Consider the following 19,525-nt stretch of genomic DNA (forward strand, 5'->3'; position numbering starts at 1 on the left):
AATAAAATACTGGGCTGAATGTAATCAACTGTACCTTAGAAGGTAGTCTACTAACTGAAACTGATAAAAAAAAGTTTATAAAATAGAAGAAAGTCATTTACTTCACTTAATTTTGTTCATAATCTTGAAAAAAAAAAAAAAGAAACACATGCCCTTCTATTGAAAACTTTTGCATCATCTCTCCCATCTGAACATAGATAATTTGATAATATGCTGTTTCCTGTTACAGCAACCCATGAGTTGTGGTTTCTTTCTTCCTTTGACCCCCCACCCACCCCCCCAACCCAGAAGAACCTGTAAAAGTCATACTTATTGCCCTTCTTCCTCTCATTAAGACATAATAATAATAATAATAACAAAAATATTGTTCTGATATGTCAAGAAGTCACTGTTATCCTGCACTCTGAATTCACTACAATCCATGTTAATCATTTGTTTATTTAATGTCCATTTTCCCATGCTAGCATGATTGGGAAAGGAATTGATTTGAGGCAGGATTTTACAACCAAAATCTTTTCCTGTCGCTAACTCTCACCTATTTTCAAGTTAGGAATTTTTTTTATTCTACAGGCCTTCAAAAGTGTTGAGTAATTAGTCATAATATCAACAAGGAATATAAACATCTCTGCTATTTGCTTAAACAGTGACAAGCAAAATATCAACATTCATGCACACTTGCATGCCCACAGTTCCCATCTTTCAAATACACTAGCAAGGTATTGGTTGCCCAGGGCAAGAGTAAAAGACATTTGTCCAAAGTTCCTCAAAGGGGGACTGAGCCAGAAACCAAGTGGTTGTGAAGCACATTTATTAGCCACATAATCATGCTTGTGTCTGTATTCTCCAGAAGTCTTCACCCCTATCACTTTTATGCTACCTTCTATTCCTTATCATTTTTATTCACATTTTGTTTGAGAGGGTTGACATTGTTTGCAACCAAAAAATCTTATACTGACCTCACTCAGACACACACACATGTGCATACAATTTTGAACTAATGGACTGTGGACTGGCTTCAAAGTTTTACTTGGAAGGACCAGTTTTTGGTGATTAAGCACAAAGTATTTGATAAATAACGCTGGAGTCCTTTATATTAGTTAAGCACCAGAAGTGTTTGTCCAGAAAATATTCGATTATTCCACCTGTATTTGCAATTTATTTTTGAATGTCTGTAACGACCATGTTTTGTCTTGCTGACTGGCATATCCAGCTTGTTTCCATGGTAATCACAAGAATGTGTCTTTATCATAGTGTTACCTATTCCAATGGTTGAGTACCAAAAGCATTCTAGTTAGGGAGCTGACATTTAATACACATTAATTCATTTGTCATGGCATCACTTGAGTGATGTCTGGGTAGCTCTCCTTATTGTCACACCTGATATTTTTGATTTGATGACCTATTATCATCACTTAATGTCCGTTGTCCAGCTGGTTGGACTATATACATGGTTATGTTAAACAAGTTATAGTATGGTAGTTGGTGGATGAGGATAATCAATTTGTGTTCCAACTACTTTCCATCATTTTGTACAGATTTTTGTTTTGAATGTTTGTTTCACTATAAGCCTGTAGAGATATGTTAGAATTCTAATTTATTTATTTCTAGTCCTGGGAAAATAAAATGATCCAATCAAAAGCTGTGGGTTCAGTAACAGAAGAACATGTTTTATCCAGTCCTTATGCTGTGGCAACACAATCACAGACAATTGCTGGAAAACAGAAAGGTATTTTGATTTTCCTTGTTTTCTTTTCTAAAACATACTAAATTTTCATTTTTCTCTTTTTTATTCTTTTATCATAATCACTGATTATTTCAAGATAAGGCAGTGTATAAAATAACTTTTATTGTATCAGTCATGTTGTGCCCATTGTGTTTAGCTTTGATAAGGTCATTTTGACAATGTTTGTGTGTATGTATGAATGAATGGTTTGTACACACAGATGCTCTTGCTAATGTGGTCAGCTAGGAATCTGAGGTACATTGAGTTATATGCTTTGCCTAGCAACACAACACAGTGAATGCATTAAGATTTAAATTAAATTAATGACCTTAACCCTTTTACTATTAACCCCAACCTAAGATTGCCCCTGAGGCACAAACTTTGTTTTAAATTGATCTTAATTAAAACCTTTCATTAAAATTTCATGTTAATTTATGTTCCAAACAGTAGCTTAATCATGACAAAACTAATTTACTGAATTCTTCATTATTTTCAAAATGAATTGAAACAAAGGCAGTGCATTTAAATAGAAATATAGTAACAAAATGACATCACAGCTATTGGACCTCTTAAAAATATTGAGAATTGATATTGTATTAGTAATGTATTTTACTATGCAACTCTGAAGCTTGATGGTGACTTCATCATCCTATAACATCTGTTTTCCATGCTGGCATTAACTTGTTGAAAAGAAAAAAAAAAATGGTCGAAAAATTAAATTATTCATTCCTAAGCAATTCTTTCCAGCAGAATGGAGTTACGGTCAAACAGTCAACCACCAGGGAAAATCTCTAATGTTAAGTCAATATATTTCAAAAGCAATTCTTTTATTATTGGTTTCACTTTTTGGATTGCAGCCATGCTGCGACTCTTGTCTTCAAGAGTTTAATCAATTATGTTATTTAACTAAATACATCATCGTCATCATCATTTAACATCTGCTTTCCATGCTGGCATGGGTTGGACTGTTTTGACATGGAGCTGACTAGCTGGGAGCTGTCCAGACTCCAATTGTCTGTTGTGGCATGGTTTCTACTGCTGGATGCCCTTCCTAATGCCAACCACTTAATGGAGTGTGCTGGGTACTTTTGATGAGCTTCTGCCTTCAAAACTTCATCCACAAGACTTTCGTCAATTTGCAGTTGTTGTAGAAAAAATTTGTCTAAAGCGTTATGCTGTGTGATATTGAACCTAAAAGCAGATGGTTCTGAAGTGAACAGTATAACTACATAGTCATGCTTGTGTGTCCATTATTATTAAAGAAATGTTTCACGTAGGTTTAAATAATTACAAAACTGAGTTATCAGGTGAAGTTCTTTTTGAAGTATGCCTTGAGCTCAAAATGAAATTAAAGCTGAAGGAGTGCAGTTTGTGGAAGCAAATGAAATTCATATAGAATCACGGGCTATTAAATGAGCTTCAGAAAGATTTGATCTGTTATTATCTGGTAGTGACATTTAATTATAAATCTTGTATTTAATTACTGAATGGAACTAGAATGTTTCCATAACTACAAGCTGCAGATCAGGCATTAAGAAATATCACTTACTGTCGATGGAAGATATAATTAAAAGCTATGATTTTATTATATACATCCTGCTGAAGACTGTTGAAGGAACAATGAATTTAACAATAGAACACATTTGTTGCTTGACTTACCAGATTGAGTCATATTAACCACACAAGTGCAGGAGTGGTTGTGCGTTTAAGATGTTTGCTTTCCAACCACATGGTTTTGGGTTCAACTCCACTGTCACACTTGGACATGTATCACTTATAGCTCCCAGACTGTCCAAAGCCTTGTGAGTAGATTTGGTAGACAGAAACTGAAAGGCCTCATCTGTGTGTGTTGGTATCTCCTTGTCTTGACATTAGATCATCATCATTATCATCATTTAGTGTCTACTTTCCATGCTGGCATGGGTTAGATGGTTTGACTGGATGCTCTTTCTAATGCCAACCATTTACATGACACTGACAACGACCACGACTATGGTTTCACTTGTCTTCTTCAGTATTCTGTGAAACCTATCTGGCTATGAGGAAATAGTACTTAACTTGGAAATAAGTGAGAGTTGGCAACAGGAAAGGCATCCAGTCATTGAAAGTCTGCCTAATTATGTCCAACCCATGGAAATTTGGACATTAAAATGATAACGATGATGATTTCTGTTATTAAAAAAGCAAACTGTCTCCATTAACATTTGCTTTAATCAAAATAATTTTTTTTAGTCTAAAAAGAAGTATACAGCTATGAATTATAAAACTGTGGCATTCCATGGTTGGTAGAGTGGCAAGTTGTAATATTGATATATACTTGTTTCACCTTACTTAATCAGTGTGGAGCTATGGTTGGTCACAATAATAATGCCAGCAACAACAGTTTTAGGGTTGTACAATACAAACAAGATGGTGATATTTTTTTCAACTTAACATTGCCATTAGAACAGCAGAAATAACTGGTAAATTACCCTTACAAGGTGGAAAAGTTATCCATAAATTGTTGACAATTTTTTTCTGCTTTGTAAGGATAATTTACTCGTTATGTTGTAATTCTTTTTATACCGATCCACCTGAGACTGCTGCTTGGTTTATAATACAAACTTCCCCTTTTTAATGTGTTTTGAATTAAAACCTTCCATCAAAATTTCGAGTTAAATCATGTTCCAAACAGATGCTTAACAATGTCATTTATTTTATTGAATTTTTCATTATTTTCAAAATTCATTGAAATGAAGGTAGTGTATATTTAATAGAAATTTGGTAATAAGGTTAATACATTACGCATTACTTCAGCCATGTTTGTTCTCTACCTGTCTATATCTATATGTACATGTATTAGTTGTGTAACCCAAGGTTAGTTAACCTTAATTGAGCTGACCTATGACCCAAAGTGTTTTATCCCTGACCACTTTTTCAAATATTTTGTATCTTGAACTACATTACTCAATCTGTCCTATTTTTAAGATGGTAGTGTGACATGTGGGAGATTTGATTGCTGTTTCTAGCAGGTCTTCCTTGTCTTAATCAAGACACGATAGCAGGGCTCTCCTCTCTCTCTTCCCTCTCTTATATATAATCATGTAATTGAAAGGTTTCTGGATTGCATATGCTATGATTGCACTATTCAACAACAATGCATGTGCAGCCAGTGATCATAGATAACCAACCTACAGAGTCACCCATAAATACACTTCATGCTATCTAATTGTTCAGTTATTACACAAGGTTTTGTAGCATCGTGTTGCAGCAGCTCTGATTTTCCAGTTGCTGACAAATTTGATTAACATGACAACATCAAATTTTGTATGAAGCTCAAAACCCTGACAGTAATTGGTCAGGCTTTTAAGTTGCACATGTATTTTAAGCTGATCAGGTGTCAGTTCAGGGTTACCAGTTTCTAACAAAACCTCCCAAAATATGGAAAAAAATTGTGAATTCATCTGTGAGGACCATGACTGAACAATCTATCAGTTCACTAAGTTGTGAAGTCTGTTAGGGGATTCTTGTTGTGAATTCTGTCTTTGGCTCTCGACATTTAGTTATAATGAGTGACATTTTGAAGTATGCCTTGAGCACAAAATGAAATTGAAGCTGAGGGAGTGCAGTTTGTGGAAGCAAATGAAATTCATATAGAATCACAGGGGCTATTAAATGAGCTTCAGAAAGATTTCCGCAGTGCCTTTAAGTTCCAGAAAATGCTCTAGGGGACTATTTCAAAGGGAATGGTGCCAGAATATAATGACATTGTTTATTGAAGTACTGATATATCTTTAATATATACCATTATGTGTGTGTGTAACCTTACTAGTGCACACTGAAGAGTGGTTGGTGTTAGGAAGAGCATCTAGCCATAGAAACCCTGCCAAAGCAGACAATGGAACATAATGCAAGTCCTTGGACTCATCGGATCCTGTCAAACCATCCAGTATGGGACATGGCTGTTAGAGGCTGCTGCTGATATATAAGGTGCAAGCATGGTGAATGGGAAATTTACTCCCCAACCTCATGGTTTTGGGTTTAGTTGCCCATTACATGAACCTTGAACAAGTGTCTTCTGTTATAGTCCAAGGCTGAGGAAAGCCTTTTGAGTAGATTTGGTAGATGGAAATTGAAAGAAATCCATCATGTGTGTGCTGGTGTCTTCCTGTCTTGACATAGTGTTATAGTTGTAAATGAACGTCCTTGTCATAAAGGTGTTGTTCATTTCCAGTATTCTGCAAAAATGTCTGGCCATGGGAAATATTAACTTGTTTGAAAATGGGTGAGAATTGGTGACAGGAAAAGTATCTGGCCTTAAAAAAAATCTGCCTCAATAAACTCATCCAACCCATGCAAGCATGGAGAAGTGGATATTGAAAAAAATGAAGATATGTATGTGTGTGTGATGGAATATGAATGGTCATGATTTAAAGTACCAATTGTCATTTTTTACCCTCTCAAATCATTAATTTACTTTGGTTATGCAATAAATAGTTATGTAATCAAACCTACCCCAAAATGATTTTAAATATTTTTGTCATTGCAGTAATGTCAAATCAGTTAACTCAAGCAATATCAGTCCCAATTCAAATATCTCGTCCAGAATTGGTAGGTCTTTTTCTTTTTTTCTTTGCTTTATTTTGTGTTTGCTTTACAGTTATAGTATACACTCAGCAGCATTGTGTAACCCACCTTATAATGTATACTACTCAAAATGTATCCCAACTCATAACATGTGCTCCTCCATGAGTAATGTTGTGATTTCAGTGAGGGTTACACCAAAATGTCTCTCTGTCTCCTCCAGGCTCACAGAATTTGAACTTGGTACAGCTAGATAACAAACAACTTGTCAGTATTACAGAGTTATTAAGGCAGCAAGTTGGCAGAAGTGTTAGCAAGCTGGGTCGAATGTTTAGCGGCATTTTATCTGCATCTTTATGTTCTGTGTTCAAATTCTGCCACAGTCAACTTTGCCTTTCATCCCCTTGTAGTTGATAAAGTAAGTACCAGTTAAGCATTGGGGTTGATGTAATTGACTTGTGCCCTCCCCTGAATTACTGGCCTTGTGCCAAAATTTGAAACCAATATTACAGTGATGTAAAGCAACAAGCTGACAGAACCATTAACATGCCAGGCAAGTGATACTGCTACTGGAGGATGGCATGTCAGTTGTATCTATTTACAGCTATGTGGACTGTGTTCAGTGCTCTGAGTTTAGACAGTATTGTTTAGAAATAAGATTTGTACCAGTATTTGGTTGTCAGTTGCCCTGTCCACTGTCAACAACCCCCTTGCATTATTGATAAGCTAACTTTATTTTAGATAATATTCAAACTGTGTGTAAATGTGTACAGAATAATACAGAGATGGATGTTATTCAGAATGTAAAGAATTGCAACAAATGCTTTACAATATTTACTTAGTTCTGTATGCTCTAAGTTCAAATCCCACTGAGGTTGACTTTGGTTTCCAGGCTTTTGAGGCAAGTAGAATAATGCATCAGCCAGGCATCGGAGTCGAGGGTATCAACTTACCCTCCTTCCCTCAGAGTATCTAACCTTGCACCTAAACCAGAAATCATATAAGGCAGTGAGCTGGCAGAATCATTGACATGCTGAAAGAAATGTTCAGAAGGTGGTGAGCTGGCAGATTTGTTAGCACACCGGGCAAAATGCTTGACAATATTTCATCCATCTTCATGTTCTGCATTCGAATTATACTAAAATTGACTTGACTTTTCATCCTTTCAGAGTTGATAAAATAAGTGCCAGTTGAGCACTGAGGTCAATATAATCAATTTACCCACTGCCCCAAAATTTCTGGCCTTGTGCCAAAATTTGAAATCATCATCATTATTATTAAGACCAGTCCACTCTGCTGAGTAGTTGGTGCTAGGAAGGGCACCCAGCTGTAAAAATCCTGCCAAAACAGTCACAGAAGTCTGGTGCAGGCTTTTGCCTGGCCAGCTTCTGTCAAACCATCCCATCTATGCCAGCATGGATGGTGGACATTAAACGGTGATGATGATGATGATACAGTGAGCTGGTAGAATTGTTAGCACATTTTGGGCAAAATGCTTAGTGGTATTTCATCCATATTTACATTCTGAGTTCAAATTCTGCTGAGGTCAACTTTGCCTTTAATCCTTTTGGGGTCAATAAAATAAACACCATCTAAGTACTGGGTTGATGTAATCGACTATCCCGCTTCCCCAAAATTCCAGGCCTTGTGCCTCTAGTAGAAAGGATTGTTATTATTATTAAGGGGATGTGCTGACAGATCATTAGCAAGCTTGGCAAAATGATTAGCAGCATTTCATCCATCTTTGTTCTGAGTTCAAATTCTGACGAGGTTGACTTTGCCTTTGATTCTTTTGGGGTCAATAAATTAAGTACCAGTCAAGTACTGGGGTTGATGTGATCAACTTTCTCCACCCAACAAAATTTCAGGCCTTGTTCCTAGTTCAAATTCTACCAAGGTCAACTTTGCTTTTCATCCTTTCAGGGGCAATAAAATAAGTACCAGTTGAGTAGGGTCGATGTAATCAACTTAGCCTCTTCCCTGAAATTGCTGGCCTTGTGCCAAAATTTGCAACCCTTATTATTATTATTTAAAATGTCACATAGTATCCAATATTGTGATGTTGTTAATTAAAGATATTGTGTCTACTGGGGGTTTGCACTGTCTGTCAAGTCACAACAAGGACCTCAGACAGTACTTTACGCAATGTGTGTGCAGTTACAAGTAATGTTGAGTTTTGCAGTACACCTAAATTGTAGGGTATTTTTAAGTTTCCAGATGTTTCTTCAGGTTGGGTGGTATTGAACCCAATGCTCTGATGTCAATAGGGACAACCTTTATATTTGACTCATGTAGCTGCCACATCTTGGTGATTTCCAAATTTATCAATCTTTTCTCTTTCATGATAACATGTTGATCTCCTGGCACTGCCACATTTATTATTATTATTATTAGTGTTGGAAAGCTGGTAGAGTAATTAGCATGTCTGACAAAATGTTTAGTGGTTTTCATTCATTTTTATGTTCTGAATTCAAATTCTGCTCAAGTCAACTTTACCTTTCATCCTTTTTAACGCCAATGAAATAAGCATCAGATGAGCGCAAGTGTCGATGTAATTGACTTCTCCATCCCTCAAAAATTGCTGGGCATGTGCTAAAATAAGAAAGGATTATTATTTTATTATTAAGATTTCAAGCTGGCAAAACTGTTAGCATGCCAGGTAAAATGCTTAGCAGCATTTCATCTGTCCTTATGTTCTGAGTTCAAGTCCATCGAGGTCACCTTTACCTTTCATCCTTTTGAGGTTGATAAAATAAGCACCAGTTGAGCACTAGGGGTCAATGTAAATGACTTAGCCTTTCCCTTGAACTTGCTGGTCTTGTGCCAAAATTTGAAACCACTGTTGTTATTGTTTGGAGTACATGGCACAAGGTGGTGAAGCATGATCTTCAGATGTTGGGTCTTATGGAGGTGATGACAAATGATTGAAACCTTTGGCGGTTTGCCATGCTTAAGAAGACTCGTCAGGCCAAGTGAAACCATAGTTGTGGACAGTGCCAGTGGCATTTAAAAGGCACTCACTACACTCTAAAGAGTGGTTGAGCATTAGGAAGGGCATCCAGCTGTAGAAATTAACCCAAAATCAGACTTGGAGCTTGGTACAACTCTCTAGCTTACCATCTCCAATCAAACCATCTAACCCATGCCAGCATAGAAAACAGACACTAAATGATGATGATTGTTGTTATTATTATTATTATTATTATGTATTGTAGAGTACTCCTGCTCAGACAGCTGCTATGGCTCTCACAACTGGATTGTTCCAGCAACAATTAGCTGCAGGTATTTCTCTGCAACCATCTGGTAAGAACTTTGATATTTTTGTCAGCATACATACACACACACAATCATTCCTAAACACTGTTGCATGGATGCATACTCATTTGTATACACACACATATGCATGTATGCATACACTCACAAATATAAATGTGCATATGAACAAAGGCTGGAACATGCATTTCTCATCAATAATTTATAGGATTTGTGCTTAGATATGTATATAGAAGTGTTTGTATAACTGTCAAATACCGTATTTTTATATTGGAAAGCTCATTTTAAATAAGGTTTTTTTATGTTTTCTGCTATGGCTTCAATAAAGACTGGTTTGACCTATATTAGCATGGAAAAGTTGATGTTAAAAGAAATGATTGATTGATTATGTATTTATTTCGGTCATTTAGGTGATACAGTTCTGGTGAGGAAGAGGACCCCATAACCATTTAATATTTAAAAATTAGTTTTATAGATACTTCTTTCAAAATTTCTATTTTGTTTTTTACACATTAACCTGTCTATGTTGAACTATGTAAAATGTTAGAGATAAAAATCTAGTTGTTTCTTGTAATAAATACATCTAAAGCAAAATTTTTCATAGACCCTTAAAATACTACTGTGGATCCCTAATTTACTATTTGTTATATCTTTATTATGTTGGATTGTTATAACGCCTACTTTGGTCTAGAGTATACTTAGTAAAACCAGTAAAGACCCAACTATTTCTGACTGCCTGCTATATACTCCAGTACTTCATGTACTTCTCTTTACTTATAATGACTAGGTTATTCCAGTCTTCATGTGGAAGGGGGTGTACCATTATTACTAATTCCCTACAACATCTCTCCTTTTAAGTTTTTCTTAGGAAGCATCATTTTATTTAGCAATATTTTTTATTCACTTCTACCTGTGAGTTTTCATACAATATGTATTGTTTTTTTCATACAATTTAATATTTTTTGTGCTTGGTATCTATTTTCAGGAACTCTGTAGGTTTTCTTTTCCTCTCCCTTTTATGCCTGGGTTGAATCATCTGTAGTGGCATTGGTACTTGGAATGTATCATACAACCATTCCATCAGTTCCTCCAACTTCTTTTGTTCGTTTTCCACAAATCTCTTTTCCAATTGGTCCCTGTGTCTCTTTTGTATGCCTTTTCTACATTTTACCCAATACATCATTTTATCTCCATTTGATAATTAGACCATCTTCCCAACTCTGCTTTCCATTCTTGTATGCCTTCATATACAACTTTTCATCAACTTTAATGAATCTTGCTATGTCTTCCCTGGCACTTATTCTTTTCTTGCTAGGTAGCAATTTATCAGTGACTGATTTTACTTTCTTTGCAAACATCAGCTCTGCTGCTTTATTTGGATTTGGTGTCACAGTACACTCCTAAAAATTGTTGTAGAGCTACCTTATCCATGACTTCCTTGTTCGATTTTCTATGGGCTCTTTTAAAGGTATCGACAAAGCATTCTGCCTGTCTATTAGATCTGGGATGGTATGGCACAGTAGTTACATATTCTACTGCAAACGTTTTAAAAAAGTTTTTTAATTCACTAGACACAAATTGTTTCATTGTCAGACTCTCTCTTGTCTGGGATGCCAAATCTTGCAAACATTTCATGTAAAAAAATTCATCACAGTTGAGGAGGTTGGTTTTTTACACTTAGAAATTTCTGGCCATTTCAAGAAAGAACCATTTTAAGGACCAGCGACCTCAATGTGTAGTCTTCACCGCAGAACATCTACTCTTGAACAATTTTCACTTTTTATTGTGGGCAATTTTTCATTTCGTTTTGGCTTACCTTCAGCTGAACCAGCCATATTTCCACTCAAAACACTTTTTGGTGTATTCCACAATTTGAATAGTTCCATCCACAGAGTGGATGGAACTATTCAAGTTCAAGTGAATCTTTTAATACATATATCTTTGCCTTTTTTGTTTGACCTCAAAATGTCACATTACATACAAATTCGCTGAAAAATATAATTTTTTTTTCCTGTAACACCATGTGCTACTTTTTTTAGATTTAATTTTGGCTTACCAACGTATTTCCAAATTTTTTCGTTTATAATGGTGATAACACTTCCAGTGTCTAATTTCCTTTTAACACTTGTATTTCTGATTTTCACATTCACAAATTTCCTCATTGTTATATTACTGATTTCTTCCAAAGGCATACTATTTATTCTTTCTTTGTTCTGATTTTCGTTCTACAGTGTGTCTTTATATGTCCGATATTACCTCAACGAAAGCATTCTGCTTTTTTAAATGGACAATTTTTCCTCAGGTGTATACCTCCACATGCAAAACATGGGTTTATTTCTTGACTTTTGTTTTTTTTTTTTTTAAAAAGCACTTTATCTCTGTTCTGACTATATCACACTTGTTTTACTTGGAAACAATCTTTACGTTCAATTTCCTCTGTGTCATGTCTTAATTTGACTATCCTTTCACATTCTTCTGAGACTTGCTTTAGGCTTACATCCTGGTTTTGTTCCAGCTTTGCAAGAATTCTAGTTCTAACTTCTGCATCCTTTTCGGCAGTAAGTCCCTGTGTAAAAATCAGGCATTTGAACTTACTGTATTGATCATGTTCTGTTGCTGCCAGTTTTCTCAAGATTAAGCACATTTTCATCTTGTCCCACTCTTTACATTCTTTCTTGAAGATTTGCTTATATCTTATGTAGAATGCTTCAAAGATAACTCTTTCATCTGGTTTGTATTTGAACTCTGTTATGGAGTTTGTGACAGTCTGGTGAGAACACTTTTTCTGAATTTCTTGACAACTTCATTAATTGCAGCATTTGTTGCTTTAATAGTAATTGTTGTTGTTTCAGTTGTTGTTGTTGCAGTTGTAGCTGCTGCTGTTATTGTTCTTCTTTCAGTTGCTCGTGTTGCTGTTTTTGCAATTTCAGCAAACTGGCCAACAAATTTTCCATAATTTTACCATTTTTTAAAATAAAATTTACACAACCAAAACTTTTGTGAGTTTAACTCCTTGTTGCCACTGTTATATTCTTATAATGTTGGATTGTTATAACACGCACTATAGTATACAGTATACTTCGTAAAACTAGTAAAGATATGATTATCTCTGACTGCCTACTATGTACTCATGTACTTAGTAATGGTACACCACTCCCACATGACTAATGGAATAACCTAGTCACTATAAGTAAAGAGAAGTACGTGATGTACTCATGTACTTCACGTACTTATAGTGACTAGGTTATTCCATTAGTCATGTGGGAGTGGTGTACCATTATTACTAATTCCCTACAACACTGTTTTGCTTGCATTGACTCCCAGGGATCATATAGACCCCATTTGAGAACCACTGATGGAAAAGTGTTTAGGATTTTGGATCTGGGGGTTGGGGGTGACATAGTAAGGGGTTGAGGATACAGTTATGTCTGAGAGGAAGGATCAGTTATATAATTAATTGTTTGAGGAGAGCAGGGGCTGCCGTAGTAGTGGGAGAAGGTGCACAGAGGGGACACAACATCACTGTGAGCTTGGGGGTTGAAGTCTTTTTCAAACGTGAATCTTTGTCAATTAGTCGAATGACTTCATGGTTGAGAAGCTTGCTTGCCAACCGTGTAGTCTGTGGTTCCATTCCACTGCATGGCACTGTAGGTAACTGTCTTGAGAGTAGATTTGGTAGCTGGAAACTGGAAGACCTGTGTGTGTATGAGAGAGTGTGTATATGTGTGTACTCTTGTCTTTTCATCACATTATGGTTGTAAATGAGCATCACTGTCATATAAATGATATTGTTAATTTACAGTTTAATATGAAAAATATCAAGGGAAAATATTGGCTTGCTTGGAATCAGGTGTAAGCTGCCAACAAGAAGGGCATCTGCACATAGAAAACTGCCTCAATGAGTTCAGTCTCACTCATACAAGCATGGGAAAGTTGATGTTAAATGATGATAAAATGCATTAGAATGTCTTGAGAAAAAAAGTTTTTTTTTTTCTTTTTGTTGCTAATTTCGTTCTAATTTTCTCTTTTTTTTCTGTGGCAGCTAATAATCATTATATCACAGTAACTAACATTCCACAACAAGCTGTTCAGTCATCACCACAAGTTGCCACGGCAACCATCACAGTTCCCAATGCAAACACACTCGTTCATAATCAAGTACACACCACTTCTACTGTTGCTGCTCCATCCACCCAAGTCCTGCACCCCACAGTAAATGCTCCAACGGTAAGTACCACAAGTTTTCTCTTTTAGGTTGATGCTGATCTTTGATGGCTCAACTTTTCCAAATATCTTTCATTTGTTGGATCTTTTCGGTTTGAACGGCAGTTTTTAACATAATTTCTAGGTAACTAAAAAATTTTAAACTTTGTATACTGGTAGAATGTGTTTATAAAATATCTTTTTCTCTTGGCTTTATTGAGAAAATTCTATAGTTTGTTAGAAATTTGTTGTTTTTTTTCTTCAATTTCTGCAATTTCAACCAATCAGTGACATCTTTTGAGGTAAAAAACATTCTGTGCCATATGAATATGTCCCTCGTTTAAGAAACAGATTGGGTTTATTTACATTTGTGAAGAAAAAAAGATACCCTTCTCCCCACCCCTAACCCTAAAACAGATTGAAATGCAATAGATCGATACTAGGGTCATAATTATGGGTGACAATTTCATATGACACCGCTAGAAAAAACTGCCATTCAAACCGAAAAGATCCCATTTGTTTGTTCTATTTCATATACATCATTCTATGGGATAAAGTTTTGTGTGTGTGGTTATTTATTTGTGTATACATGATATAAGAGGGACAATAAACAAAAAATCCTTGAAGATCCATATGCAGTGATGTCTGGTGTCCTGCAGGAATCTGTTCTCAGTCCTCTGTTGTTTGTTGCATACATTAATGAAATAGATGCTAACTTGAAACATGTTACTGTGTTTAAATATGCAGGTGACATTAAACTGTACCTTGAGATAAAAAGGAAGGATCCTATACATTATAGATCTATCTTGTAATCTGACCTGAATACAATGCAGCACAGGATTCCTGACTGGCAACTCAAGTTGGCAGCAGACAAGTGTACCCTCATACATTTTGGGAGGAAAAGTCTGCAATTTACCTATTTACCAATCTTTAAAAGTCTGCTGGTAAATGCAACCTAAGCATTATTGTCAACACTGATCTGTCAAAAAGGCTTAATGTGTCTTGCATCACTCTGTAGGACTCTTGTTAGCTACTCAACAGCTATCTATTTAAAGCTGTATATGGCTATGGTATGTCCACACTTAAAGCTTGCAACTCCAGTCTGAAACTTCATCTTGTTTAGAATATTGATCTGCTGGTGGTTGTCCAAAGATATGCAACTAGATGATACTCTCTGTCAGTCACTTACCATATCTTGAATGTATTGCTTCTCTGGGATTTGATGTCTTGCAATTAACTTGGTAAGAAGCCCATGTAATTATCCACCATCTTTCTAACAACAACTTTGTCCACATTTTTTAATTCAGTGCCTCTTTTACTCACAGACATGCTTATAAAATCAGAAAGCAGTGCATTACCCTTGAGTTTCAGAAGTAATTTTTCATGCTTAGAATTGTTGAAGCATGGAATGAACTAACCCATCTATTCTTTTATTTGTTCTGGTTATTGGCTGCATCTGTGATGAACCAAATCATGAATGCTGTTACCTTTGTGTGCAGGTACCTCTTGCTGTGATGTAGGTTCATAGTCAATTAGTAAGCAAGTAAGACTCAGTGTGGATAGAAATATTATTTAGGAAAATAATTATACAAGTATTACCGTATGTGTGTGTGTGTTAATAATCTTATTGGTGGTTTTACAATTATTGTTTGATAGTAAACTTCTGTTGTTGAAGTGAAGTAATTCTTTCAGGCATGTTGAAAGTCACTCGGTTACTAAACTCTGAAATTATTACACTTGTTCATGTCTCCATGTTGTGTAGGCAGTAGATATTAAACAGTAGGGAAAAACGTGAAAATGTACAGCAAAAATTTATCATAAACTAGCAGAATTGCCCGGCGTTGCTCGGGGCTGAATTGCTTGAAAGTACTGTTAATGATTGCACTGAATTATGATGATTATTCAGGCAAATATTGATATAAGCTTACGGTGGGAGATAAGGACTTAACGATCAAACGTGTGCCATTGCATTGTTTTGGGGGAACCAAATTTCTGATGAGCATTATAGGGGCACCAACTTTAAGTTTGAGAAAGTGTGGTGGTAGTCCGGGGTGCTCAAAGGAATTGAGTACCTCTATTGGATAGTTGATGACGTCCTCTGGGTCAGGAGTTGTATCGATAGACTGATATACATAGACTTCCCCAGGAATGAGTTTTAGCATTTCATCATTAATATGGTGAACAGTTTTATTCCTCGGGGCCAGTATAGCCTTTTTGCCAATCCAATCCATATTCTGATAATTAGCTTGTAGATCTGGGAACACTGCATCTCTGAGATCAGAAGGCGTCTTAACAATGGTACAAATGGAATCGATGGCAATATTACCATTTTCATCCCCTGGTATTTTGCCTTCGCCAAGTGCAAGGAGGGTGTGAGGAAATGCTGCTGATGTGATATTACATCGCATATGAGCACGCATATTGGTGTGAAGTTTGAGAGTTACTTCCGTTTATTTTAAAAAATATGCATTAAAATGGAAAAAATGATGGTAAATTATTTGTAAAATCATAGACTCATCGTAGACGCGTGCTAATACCCAGAAGGGCTCGATATGAATCACGACTATAAGATACCCGGTTTTGGTTAAACTGCATCGCAAAATGTGGGAGTAGTTAGGAATCTAAATCGGAGTAGACAGACACACAACCTTTCTTTTATATATAAATATTTTCGTCCTAAAAAACTTTGTATGGATTGAATGGTTACCTCTATGGAAATATATACACGCACATTATACATACATGTATGTATAGATGAATATATAAATACATTTAAATATCTATATACACTTTTGGGCGATCTTTCTGTTTCTTAGAGATAACTTTAGATCTTATTTTCGTGCTAAAAAACTTTGTATGGAGTGAATGGTTACCTCTATGGAAATATATACACACACGTTATACATACATGTGTGCATAGATGAATATATAAATACATTTATATATCTATATACACTTTTGGGCGATCTCTGTGCTACTTAGAGATAACTTTAGATCTTATTTTCGTCCTAAAAAACTTTGTGCGGAGTGAATGGTTACGTGTATGGAAATATATACACACACATTATACATACATCTGTGTATAGATGAATATATAAATACATTTAAATGTCTATATACACTTTTGGGCGATCTTTCTGCTACTTGGATATAGGGGCGATGTTCGCTTGTCGTAGCACACGTTTCCGTCGATTTCCGTAAAAATGTAAACACTGAATCGGCCATACATACATACATACATACACACACACACACATACATACACACACACACACACACACACATACATGCATACATACATATACACATAAACCGAGTAAAAAATTTCAGTTATCTCTCTCTTTCACACATTACTCTCTCTGTCTCTTCACACACACTAACAGAAGCACTTCACTTACACAACATACTGTCTGTCTCTCACACTCCATCAAACACACACACACACACACACATGTACATCAATGCGTCCCATGCACGGTAACTTCAAAAGAACTTCCCTCGTCATACAATCGCTTACTCTTAGTCTCTTTCACTCTCATTACTTATGTAAAAAAATAAAAGTTTTTTATGGAAATCGACGGAAACCTGTACTACGACAAGCGAAGCATCGCCGATATAGGTCTTATATTCGTCCTAAAATACTTTCCTGTCACACACTCATGCACACGCACGCACACACACGCACCCTCACACACACACACACTCACACACACGCACGTTAGCTTACAATTTTATTTATATATTTGCGTGTCTATGTGTGTAAAGAGGAAGTGGCAGACTGAAAGAGTCACTCACTACAAAAGGTGAATTAGTTTCATTTTATTCCTTGCACACTGTGTGTGTGCGTGTGGTGTAAAACACATTAAGAAAAGCATTTGACATACACACCAGAATGTGAGTTTTCTGTAAATTTTGCTTAATTGGAGTTTAAATTTTAAAAAGTGGACCTGGCAAAACCCGATGCATTCTACTCTTAAAAATGCTAAGTAAATTGTAATTGAAGAAATCCTATATTGTAGATTTCTATAACTGACAAAGGGAGGCAGATAAAATCTGCCTTTTATAATAAGAGATGAATGTCATTGAAGTTAGTGTCAGTTTTGATGCAATTAAAATAAATGATATAAGAAAAATGTATATTTGTGTCTGAAAAATATATTGTTAAATTTCTATTAACAGCCAACTAGCATAATTCAGTTTGATGGAGCAGCTGACACAAGTTCTGAAGATGAAGATGATTACGAAAACGATGAGAATGAAGATGAGGAGGATGAGGCTGCAAATGAAGAAGAAGTCGAAACTGGAGGTGTTGAAGAGGTAATTGATACATAGTTACCTTAAAAGTTGTTGATTAATGTTAGCAACATGGACTTATATGAATGCTCCGGTATGAAGAGTGGGTAAGAATGCTGTCAATTGATGAGTCATTATTATCATTATTGTTCTACAAGCAAGGTTGTGTGGTTTAAGAAGTTTGCTTCCCAACTACATGACTTCAAGTTCAGACCCAATGGGTGGCACATTGGGCAAATGTAGTGACATAATTTTGGGTTTGATCTTAATGCATCACTGACTCCTCAGGTTGACTAATGCCTTCTTGAAATTTCCTTGACAGAATCTATTATATGGAAGTCTACTACGTGTGTATGTTTGACTTTTTTTTTTTTTTTTTTTGCATTGGCATTACTTAGACAAGGTTGATGTTGTCCTGTTTCCTGTAAAATCAGTAGTCCACTGATTTGACATGCAGAGAAGAATAATAAAATACTTTAACTAAAAGCAAATAAGGTTTGACATCAGGAAGGGTATCTGGCCATAAAAGTGTTGTTCAGCCCATGCCAGCATGGAAAAAACATGTAAAAACAATGATGGTGAAATGTGTATCAGAGAGACAGAGGGGCAGAGAGGAAGAGTTCAATAATGATGAGGATGATTTGAGTTTTTTTTTTTTTTTCATTCCAATTTAGGAACCTTTGAATTCTGAAGATGATGTTAGTGATGGAGATGTTACTGATTTGTTTGACACAGATAATGTTGTAGTATGCCAGTATGAAAAGGTAAGACGGACTCCAATTTGATTCTCTATATTCTTCATTGTATTCTGTCTTGTTTTTATTTAAATACTAGTATCACCTGTATTTATCAAACTATTGAATGTTATACACTGCTGGTCACAATGCACTTGTCCTTTTTTGATTGTGCCCTTCTTTTCCATCCTGTTCCAAATTAAGTAAATTGTCTTTTCTCTGTGCTGGTGCCATGTAAACGGCACTCATGTCAGCACCATGTAGAATCACTGATGCTGGTGCCACGGTAAAAGCAGCCAGCACACACTGTATGATTGGTACTAGGAAGGACATCCAGCCATAGAAACCATGCCAAATTAGACTGGAACTTGGTGCAGCTCTCCTGCTTGTCAGCTCTGGTCAAATCGTTCAACTCCTGTCAGCATAGAAAGCAGACATTGAAAGAGGAGGATGATGATTGTTGTGGAGACCTGATACACAGTCTTTTCTGATCTCTTAGATACCACTTGGCAACTATAAGGGTTCACCTTTTGTTTGTGAGCCTTGCAACATGTCCAACCCAGTGGAACTTGTGTTTTCAGTACTCTGCAATCACATTGTTCACTCAAATTACTTCATTTTAGGTTTGCTCTCGCAATGATTTTCCTAAACTGGATCTTTCCATGCCCTTTTGCATTATAGCCAATCAATATTCGTTCCTCTTTGTAGAAGCCCATGTCTCACTTGTGTATAATGT

At 35.9% G+C, this 19,525-nt stretch overlaps 1 protein-coding gene across 2 annotated transcripts in view; it reads left to right on the forward strand.

Moving 5' to 3' along the window:
- The window catches only part of LOC115217536 (transcription initiation factor IIA subunit 1), an 89,691-nt gene that overhangs the window by 67,973 nt on the left and 2,193 nt on the right, over positions 1-19,525 (forward strand). For both annotated transcript variants that reach the window (XM_036507647.1, XM_029787263.2), the window contains 6 exons: positions 1,609-1,726; positions 6,252-6,313; positions 9,502-9,589; positions 13,602-13,786; positions 17,942-18,079; positions 18,730-18,819. In XM_036507647.1, coding sequence (XP_036363540.1) covers positions 1,609-1,726; positions 6,252-6,313; positions 9,502-9,589; positions 13,602-13,786; positions 17,942-18,079; positions 18,730-18,819 — 681 coding nt within the window. The remainder of the gene's footprint in view (positions 1-1,608; positions 1,727-6,251; positions 6,314-9,501; positions 9,590-13,601; positions 13,787-17,941; positions 18,080-18,729; positions 18,820-19,525) is intronic.

The sequence above is a fragment of the Octopus sinensis genome, linkage group LG11 (assembly GCF_006345805.1).
Source record: "Octopus sinensis linkage group LG11, ASM634580v1, whole genome shotgun sequence".
Lineage (NCBI taxonomy): Eukaryota > Metazoa > Mollusca > Cephalopoda > Octopoda > Octopodidae > Octopus > Octopus sinensis.